The sequence below is a fragment of the Electrophorus electricus genome, chromosome 16 (assembly GCF_041902795.1).
Source record: "Electrophorus electricus isolate QZ-2024a chromosome 16, ASM4190279v1, whole genome shotgun sequence".
Lineage (NCBI taxonomy): Eukaryota > Metazoa > Chordata > Actinopteri > Gymnotiformes > Gymnotidae > Electrophorus > Electrophorus electricus.
The window spans coordinates 24044336-24055000 of NC_137512.1; the positions used below are offsets into that span (position 1 = coordinate 24044336).

The 10665-nt window shown below is 46.6% G+C and overlaps 1 protein-coding gene across 1 annotated transcript in view; it reads right to left on the reverse strand.

Moving 5' to 3' along the window:
- Positions 1 to 10665, reverse strand: part of shank2b (SH3 and multiple ankyrin repeat domains 2b) — a 56438-nt gene that overhangs the window by 44117 nt on the left and 1656 nt on the right. Inside the window, exons 2-4 of the mRNA XM_081699462.1 lie at positions 8285 to 8621; positions 1279 to 1436; positions 651 to 764 (exon numbers count right to left, since the gene is read on the reverse strand). Of these exons, the coding sequence (XP_081555588.1) occupies positions 651 to 764; positions 1279 to 1436; positions 8285 to 8621 (609 nt within the window). The remainder of the gene's footprint in view (positions 1 to 650; positions 765 to 1278; positions 1437 to 8284; positions 8622 to 10665) is intronic.

Below are 10665 nucleotides of genomic sequence, written 5' to 3' on the forward strand. Positions count from 1 at the left end.
TATAGTGAAACAAAGTTTGGGAGCACTGTTAAGTTTTATCCTTTGCTACTGGTAATGTTGATGTCGATGTCGATGTTGATGATGATGGCGATGTTGATGACAAAGATGACGACCCGTCTTGACTCTGGTGTGCTGAGAGATATGTGCGTAATGCACACGTCTCTGAGCAGGATGTCTCTGCTGAAGGCAAGCTACTGTATGAGAGGTGCTGGTGTTCAGACTGTGGCTGACTGAGCTAAAGAGACGCTCCCGTCCTGGGCTGGACAGAGCAGATGGAGGAGGACAGGGGTCAAGAGACATTACAGTCTCCTCCATACACTGGGCGCCCATCTTTCAAGTGATATCCGCGCGAGAAAAAGGGTTTTCTTAGCTTACTAATAACTGCTTGACAGTATATTCAGAAAGCCCACGTAACAAAAAGGTTACGCTTGTGTGTTAGGTGTGTCTGGAGGTGTGTGTCTGTGTGTGTGTGTGTGTGTGTGTGTGTGTGTGTGTGTGTGTGTGTGTGTGTGTGTGAAGCGTATTATGGTTTCAAATTATCTCAGTTAAGTAAAGGATTTATTTGAGATTTTAAATGTTTGTGAGTGTGCGAGTGTGTGTGTGAGTGTGTGTGTGCGTGTGCCTGTGTGTATATGTGAGTTTTGACTTACAGGGTCGGTCTTCGTTGGGTTTATTGGGGATTTCCTCCACACACTCTGCAGGGAACCACCCCATGTTCCCCCGAGCACTGCCTTCCCAGAATCCACCTTCACCCACGCTGAGGACTACAGGAAAAACCACCATCAATCACAGCTAAAATACGCTACTTACACATGACCTTTAACCCCTCCAGTTATTTTAACCTAGTGAGGTCTGGGTTATTCTGTTAGCTGAAGGTATCCCCTGCACCGGCACAGAATGGCCTTCACACGGCTTTTCTAAAGATCTGAAACTCTGATAGCTCAGGCCAGTGTCAGCCTGTGAGAACCACGATCGAGTGGCATTACACACCCAGTTTTAAAAGACTAAACGCTTTTTACATACTTTATAAAGTTCAAAGTCTTTTCACAATGGGAAATCAAGAATTTTGGATGGTGATGGCTCAGTGGCTAAGTTACTTGACTAGTAATCAGAAGGTTGCCAGTTCAAGTCCCACTGCCAGGTTGCTACTGAGCAAGACCCTTAACCCTCAATTACTCAAGCTGTGTTCATTCAAAATAGCTAAATGCCATAAATGTAAATACTGAATGTTTTCAACAGAGAGTGTCTGCTACATGCCGGCAGGACTGCTTAGCGCACCTTTAACCCTGTCGTTCTTGTACAGAGTGATCTCGCCCTCTGCCTTTGGCTGGTAGGACTTCACCACCACATAGTGCTTCCCTGGCACCATGCCATGCAGCTTGCGTTTGGAGCCCGGAGTGTCCATGCCGGAGAAGCCATCCCGGCTCGGACGGGGGCTACAGAGAGAACAGAAAAAAAGCCATCTTCTTCATCATCATCATCATCTGCATGGCAACCAACCTACAACACCTAACAACATTGACAACAATAATAGAGATATGCTATGCTACCACCGTCAGCACTGTGACTGTTCAGTAGAAATGACAAATTTAAGAGCACTCAAGTTAAAGTATAATTAAAGGTAACTTTAACAGACGCTGTCTACCATCTGAAACGGATCAACGGTTGAAGAGGACGTAATAACGCAGCATGCGCGGTAAAGGAGCGCCCCCTGCTGGACCGAACCCGTTCAGCACGTGTTTCCAGTCTATTTAGTCCCCAGCGCGATTCTAACAACAGAGGGCCTCGGGAAAATCAATTTTTACCCGCACCACATAATTATCGCGAGTACCAACAAAATAAACATCGCCCTCTGAGCGAGGAGACTCGGGACATAGCACGTTATTGCCACTAACTGAGCGCTCCTCTCTTCACTAAAACAAACTCTTTATGGCGATAAATGCAGACTTTATAAGGTATTTACAAAGAGAGACTGGCAATGAGAATGGAAGGGACATGACCTGAATATGAAGTGAGACAGAAACTGGGCTGAACTGGTGCTGGGATGCCCACCCGGCTGAGCACAGACTCTGAACATAATGTCCTCTCTCTCTTTGGCATTAATTCTACCTATAATGTGAATGTATTTTAGCCTGTTTTTCCTACAGAAGCTCTTTAGCTCTCTCTCTCTCTCTCTCTCTCTCTCTCTCTCTCTCTCTCTCTCTCTCTCTCTCTCTCTGTCCCTGTGTGTGTGTGTGTGTGTGTGTGTGTGGGTAGGTGTCTAATAGGAGTTAGACTAGTTATCATTCAGTGGTTTACTGCAACATTTAAAACTCCTATGTCCTTACATCAGCCATGGAACCAATAAACGCTAATCAGGTCGATTATGTAAATGACCTCCTTTCCATCTACGCTTTGACCCGACCCCTTACAAAAAAAGGCCCCTCCCCCTGCTAAGGGACCCCTCCAGCCTATAGGAGCAGGGGAAACTGGGACAACGTGCCTACACTTGCCCTCTACATGACTTAATAAGTCTCGTGTTGGCAGACAACCCAATGTCAAAGCCAAAGACAGCACCTCGGCTAACGCTATGACAACTGCAGCATTCACACGTGGGCTTCGGTACGTGGGCCGAACCTCTAACCTCCACCAAATGAACAGAAGAGAAGGATATCAGATGTACATTCACGTTTATGTGCTGTTAGTTCTAAGGTCAGGAAATGGCTGCACGTTTTCATGTGAAGGGCTTATTACAAAAAGTTATTTCAAAACATAAGCGAATAAATACATATTTTTTAGTTTATCAGTTTTTTTGTCTGCAGTGTTATGTAGGCATTGTCCAGCAGAGGTTAGATGAAGCGAGAGACATGGTTCCATCCACACACGTTCAGACCCACGTTTAAAAAGACGTCTGCCAGGGATACGGGGTTACGATCACCGGAGGAAAGGGGCCAGCAGACGTGTGCTGGTGAACTGTAATCGCAGTTTGACATTGGAGACATTAATCTGACATTGCTGTCACTGATGACAGATCATAGGCAGGACGTTTTCTCTCTCTCTCTCTCTCTCTCTCTCACCTTTCTTTCTCATCTCTCTGCTGGCCTCCAGTTAATTTGTACTCCATCACCCATCACTCTATCACTCTATCACTCTCCTCACTCACACTATCCCTTTTTCTGTGGTCCTCTCCTCTCCTCTCTTCTACTTCTGTCATGTCCTCGTCAGTTCTCTCATCCCATCTTCTGTCTCTTCTCTTTCCTTCTCTTCTGCTCAGACAGCGAGAACTCGATGCCTGTACCGAGGTGGTCGGTACCCAGAGAACCGTACAGGCAATAAAAGCAACGGAATTTGTCCAACGGCTCTGGAGTAGTCCGATTTCTGCAAGAATCACTCCTAAAACGTGATATGATCTTTACATATGGTATAATAACAATATTAATTTAACAAGCACATAGAGAATTTAACACTGCCATATTGTTACTGAAAAAAAAAAGGTTTAAACATTCAACAGTCACTGATGGAACAAGTAGCCAAATGCTATTTAATCATGAGTGGGACCTCCCTTAGCAGGAAACGCCCCGTTCTGCAGCATTTTGGTCCATCTGTACAAAACTCGTTCAGTTCGTGTGTATTTCTGGGATAGCTGGCTTCATAGGCTAATCATCACTGTGTTTCAGTGAGGTTCACAGGTCAAGGTCAACACTGTGCTTGACATTACTGTCATGCACTTTCACATTGCATGACCAAACATACGTTGAGTTCTAGATCAACGTTCTGAGTTCTGATTCGAAAACCAGTCCACTGGGACACAGGACCACTCCACTCTTGTGCACCCAAACCCAGCTGTGAGTAACCATCTACAGTCTACACAGTGATGGCTCAGCACAGGTGTGCTTGCAACCAATGCATGGCCCATCTGGGCTTCATGCAGATAGAGATGGCAGAGTCAGACAGATGCCTGCACAGTGCTGCTCTATATGAGCTCACACCACCAAGACCATTTCATTCACAGGAAGTATTTATAACTAGAAATGTATTTAGCTGCATTTATAAATACATTTATATAGAAAAGCATAGTTAGTTAGTCACTCTGGATAAGTGTCTGTAAAATGCTCTAAACGTTAAAAATAAATGTTTATTATTATTATTATTATTATTATTATTATACTAATTCATTGATTCCTCAATGATGCCAAGTCATTTAGGCACAAAGTTCCTGATTCCTGACCAATCATCACTCACCACCAATCACCACTCATCACCATTCACTCATCACCAATCATCACCAACCAATCATCACTCATCACCAATCCTCACCAACCACTCATCACCAATCCTCATTCATCACCAATCTTCACTCATCACCAATCACTCATCACCAATCACCCAGCACCAATCACCAATCAATCATCACCAATCACCAATCCTCACTCATCACCAATCATCACTAATCACTCATCATCAATCATCACTAATCACTCATCACCAATCACCACTCACCACCAATCACAACTCATCACCAATCATCACTCATCCCCAATCACCACTCATCACCAATCATCACTCATCCCCAATATCCACTCATCACCACTCACCATTCATATACCCACACACACACACACACACACACATATACATATACATACATACATACATACATACATACATACATACATACATATAAGCAGGTCCACTAAGAATTAGATAGTAGTTAATGCAACCCTACAGACACCTCAATGCTGGGTCTGTATTTAACACACCACAACAAAGCAGTTAATTAACCTGACGTTTTCAGCTCAGTAGTCCAAAAACCCACCAACATGCTTTGGCCATTCAGAAAACCATTAGTGAAGGCAAACACAATGATATTGACTGGGTCAGCAAAATACTCCAGAGGCCTTCACAGCATCTCAGTATGTGAGAACTACTGTCTGATTAATCTCTCCATCCAACATCATCTCACATGATGTGAACAAATGACATCACTTCTTGCGTAATAAAGAGAAGCCTGAGGAAATGTCAGGCACAGGGCCGGCGCGGTGCAGATGGGAAGGCTGCAGGCCTGCATGAGCATGAGAGGATGCCGCCATTCCGGCTCAAAGTTAAAAACCAACCTGCAATTACCCCATAACACCAGGAACAGAGTACAGCTGGTGGGGCTTGCCGTCAAGAGCCTTAGTGGAGAGAGAATACACCACAGAGGAAATGCAATAACACACACACACACACACACACACGTACACATAAACACACCTACACACGCACATATAAACACGCACACACACACACGCGTACACATATAAACACACCTACACACGTACACATAAACACACACATACACAAATGCATGCAAGCATGCATGCATGCATGCATATACACACACACACACACACACACGTACACATAAACACACCTACACACGCACATATAAACACACCTACACACATACACACGTGCACACACACACACGCGTACACATATAAACACACCTACACGTACACATAAACACACACATACACAAATGCATGCAAGCATGCATGCATGCATATACACACATATACACTCACTCACACACACACACACACGTACATGTAAACACACCTACACACACATGCACGCACATGCGCACACATACACGTGCACACACGTACACATAAACACACACATACATAAATGCATGCAAGCATGCATGCATGCATATACACACATATACACTCACACACATGCACACACACACACACACACACACGTACATGCATGCAAGCACACATGCACATGCACACACACCCACAAACACACATTATGGCCACAGCCATAGCAACCACTGTTACTAGGGATGGGTCCCATTCGAAAAGCACACGCAGCTTCGGGGGCTGAAACATATTCACAGATTTCGCCGTTTGCCAGACTTAGCACAATGTGCTGAAAGTCACACTTTTTTCTGATCTGAGAACAGTTCTGGAGGATTCTTGCTAATGGGAAATTTAAGGCTGGGCTAGGGACACAGGACTTGGATCAGCTCAAAGCACAGTGTGCAGGCTCCAGACGTAGCAGACCAGAACAGGGTCAAATACCAGAGGGGTTCGCTCTTCCCTTTTAAAATGACTTCTAATTAGACAGATTTTTTTCTAGTAGCAGAGAGTAATTGGCATGGCCCACATACAGTAGGCCATTCGCGCATAAGAATCACTGTGGAGTGACAAGATTCACACACCCACATACACATATTCATACACACACATACACACGCACACACACACACACTCACACACACAAACATGCTGTTAACCAGGCATTTGCTGTCACACATGCTCAAACACACACACACACACACACACACACAGAGATTTCCTATCACACATGCTCCTAAGTATGTGCGTACGCACACACACACACACACACACACACACACACAATAACCGGCTCTCCTGTGTACCTCTCTGAGGTCAGACCCTGAGAATGCTATAATACTGCTCTACCCTGCTGCTTTGGGCTTCTCTGCAGCCACATACTCCACAGACAGATCAAGTGTCCAATCACAGACCGACCCCTGACAGTGATCCATTCAGCAGGCACACACCCAGATCTGTCTCTCCATTTCAGGGCCTGGGTGTACATGCTGTGTCCTTAGTGCCTGTACAGTAGCTGACTGGCTTGTCACAAGCCATCTGAATTTGAATCACGTGACGTTCCCACAACATCTCTGCAACGCAGAAAGTGTTTCTGTCTAGCAGAGAGACCCAGCAGAAGGTACAGTCGTCCTGGTGACTGGGGACGACTACTGTGCACTGCAACCTGGTGGGTCCGACCATACCTGAATTGTGAATTCCCATCTACACGCTACCACTTCACCAGCTTCTCCCAACATTTCCATGGCAGACGAGGGGGGCCAAGCATCCTCAAACAATGGATGTAAAATCTGTACTGTTTTGCAGTATAAATGTTGTTATATTTGAAAAATGAGGCGTCTAAAAAGATATGATCACATGATCATCGAGAATCTCTGGAGTCCCTGATGGTTGCTTCCATTCTGACTACACACATTCTCTGGCATTAGACATGACCACTGACTACACACACACACACTCTGGCATTAGACATGACCACTGACTACACCAGACCAGCTCTTCTTAGACTGCTACGTGTACTGGACTGGGTTTAGTCAGCATGAACACTAACTGCTGAGCCCTTCATGAGCTCGGTCAGGAGTGTCAGAGCAGGGGAACTACTGCACTAACCCCTAGGAACTGGAAAACCACTGCACTAACCCCAGAGGAACTGGAAGACCACTACGCTAACCCCCAGGAACTGGAATACCGCAGCACTAACCCCCCAGGAACTGGAAAACCACTGCACTAACCCCCAGAAACTGGAATACCGCAGCACTAACCCCCCAGGAACTGGAAAACCACTACGCTAACCCATAGGAATTGAAAAACCACTGCACTAACCCAGGAACTGGAAAACCATGGCACTAATCCCCAGGAACTGGAAAACCATGGCACTAATCCCCAGGAACTGAAAAAAACACTGCACTAACCCCAGGAACTGGAAAACCATGGCACTAATCCCCAGGAACTGGAAAACCACTGCACTAACCCCCCCCCCCAGGGAATGGAAAACCTCTGCACTAACTTCCAGGGAATGGAAAACCACTGCAATAACCCCCAAGGAATGGAAAACCCTTGGATTAACCCACAGGAACTGGAAAACTACTACACTCATCTCCTCTAATAATCCCGCCACAGCACACACATCGTAATCCTTCATTCTCAAACAAATATTAGCTGTTAATCTACTCTTCTCTTCATGTTAGTCAATATCTTTATGTCACTGTCACTGTGACTATTCTGGCATGAACAGAACATTCAGCACATCTGAAAATTGTGTCACAAAATTTGAGCAAACAGACACACAGGAATATGGTCCACATGCCAGTCTCCACTTAGTGTTACGCTAAATTCTCAAATGTTTCTTAAACTATCAGTTAATGATCCATTTTCAAATGGATGCCAGGAACAGTAGCATCGAGATCCCCCATAGAGCAACAAACCGTCCACAATGTATATCGAATCAAGTCAGGTCAGATCAGGACAGAGAAGGGCGGGTATGGAGGAGGAGGAGTCGTGCTTCCTCTTAAGGGACGTTTTTCCTCGCCACTGTCCCCGTTATCTTGGACCCGTAGCCTGGAAAGCTGCTTTGTGATGATGACTTTGTGGTCAAATTTGCTGTGTAGACAAATCTGAGTCGACCCAACACCTTCTGCACACTGCGTTCCCATGTGGAGAGGTAGATGAACACCGACCTGCTGTGGCGAGGGGGGGCGTGTCTCCGGGTGTGGACTTCCCCCAGCCGGCCCAGCGAGGGCGAGCGGCTGCGAGGGGGCCGGGCCCCCCGGCCCATGGTCTTCACGGTCCCATTGGGGCTGTTCTGCATCTGCTGGTGCCTGTGGGGTGACAGGCTGCGCAGAGGCGAATACGAGGGCGAGGGTTCTGCGCACAGCTTGTTGACGTTCAGGTTGTTGTCGCTGTTGGAGCGCAGGAGGACGCGCGGAGCTGCCAGCGTGCTCCGGCCACGCTGCGCCTGAGTCTGCTGGGCCCTGCCCCGGCCTGAACACACCGGAGCCGCCTCCCGGAAAGGCACTGAGGAGAGAGGGAGGGAGGGAGGGAGGGAAGGAGAGAGAGAGAGGAGGAGAGAGGGAGGGAGATTTGCTATTGTTAATCATACCTGTACTCCAATTACTCATAGTATCACCCTTATTAGTGTTGGCAAAATTACACGAAGGGGAGTTACATCAATGGGAGCAATGAAGAGAAATCAGAGAGACTGAAAGAAAGGAAGCGAGAGGGAGAGGAAGGGAGGGTCTTAAACCTGTCAGCGCACACGCAGTGAGGACAGGCTGGAATGGTGTCAGCTTTCATGGCTAGGCTTCTGATTGGTCAGAAGACCTGTCACTTACCTAGCTATGGGCGTTACAGACGCCTTAGTCTACGTGATGGCATCTGTGATTGGTTCGCCATGTTATTCCCTAATCCAATCTTGCCACTGTGATCAGGCTGTGAGGTTAATTCAACACCAGCAAACCAACACAAACATGGCCTACACAATACAAGAGAGAATGAAAAAGAGATATCGGACTAACCAAACTCAGAATCCAAAACGCTTCAGACTGCTGCTAGCGTGGGCGTGAACGCAGACGGACGGCCTCTCCTCTCTCTACGGCCCCTAGCTCATGAAGATGGGGTCCAGCGAGTCCTAAGTGGCATCAGCCTATCATGCTCTGCCCAGTCTGTCCTAGTGCCACCCGCCTACGATGTCATGACGTCAGGACATCGTGACGTCATGACCTCCCAAAAGTGCCGTGAGAACTTCAGCTGTCTTCAGTGGTCTGGTGTTGTTTATCTTGATCAATTGACACGGGGGATCAATCAGTTTTATTTATGTAGCACGTTTCTAAGATAAAGCTGTTTACAAAAGTGCTGTATGCTCAGAAAATTAAAAGGAATAAATCACAGAAATCACAGAAAACACCTGCAGCAAACCAACTAGCCACAATCATCACCCTTTACAAGGCACAGTGGGATCGGAGCCATTTTTTAAAAGAGGACAAGGAATCAGAATACGGTGGGGGGGCACAAAGGCATGATCACCCTTCTCTTACGGAAGTTCAGGACACTGCACATTCTCTTACGGAAGTTCAGGACACTGCACATTCTCTTGCAGAAGTTCAGGACACTGCACACTCTCTCATGGAATTACAGTACACTGCACACTCTGTTATGGAAGTTCAGTACACTGCACACTCTCTTATGGAAGTTCAGTACACTGCACACTCTCTTATGGAATTACAGTACACTGCACACTCTCTTATGGAATTACAGTACACTGCACACTCTCTTATGGAATTACAGTACACTGCACACTCTCTTACGGAAGTTCAGTACACTGCACACTCTCTTATGGAATTACAGTACACTGCACACTCTCTTATGGAAGTTCAGTACACTGCACACTCACTTTTGGAAATCCAGGACACTGCACATTCTCTTATGGAAGTCTAGTACACTGCACACTCTCTTACAGAATTCTTGTACTATGCACGCCCTTTTACAGAATTCCAGTACACTGCACGCTGTCTTGCAGGAGTCCACCACTTCATATGTCCTCTCACAGGAGTCCAGTCCACTAAGTCCACACTAAGTCTGAACAAACTCCTCAGTTCACAAAATGTGACCAAACTCTTCATGATCGTGAGAACATCTGCTATTCTGGCTCAGTGCAGGACTGACCCACAGGTCCCAGCTAGGACTGACCCACAGTTCACAGCTAGGACTGACCCACAGGTCACAGCTAGGACTGACCTACAAGTCTCAGCTAGGACTGACCCACAGGTCACAGCTAGGACTGACCTACAAGTCTCAGCTAGGACTGACTTACAAGTCTCAGCAAGGACTGACTCACAGGTCACAGCTAGGACTGACTCACAGGTCACAGCTAGGACTGACTCACAGGTCACAGCTAGGACTGACTCACAGGTCACAGCTAGGACTGACTCACAGGTCACGGCTAGGACTGACTTACAAGTCTCGGCTAGGACTGACTTACAAGTCTCGGCTAGGACTGACTTACAAGTCTCGGCTAGGACTGACTCACAGGTCACAGCTAGGACTGACTCACAGGTCTCAG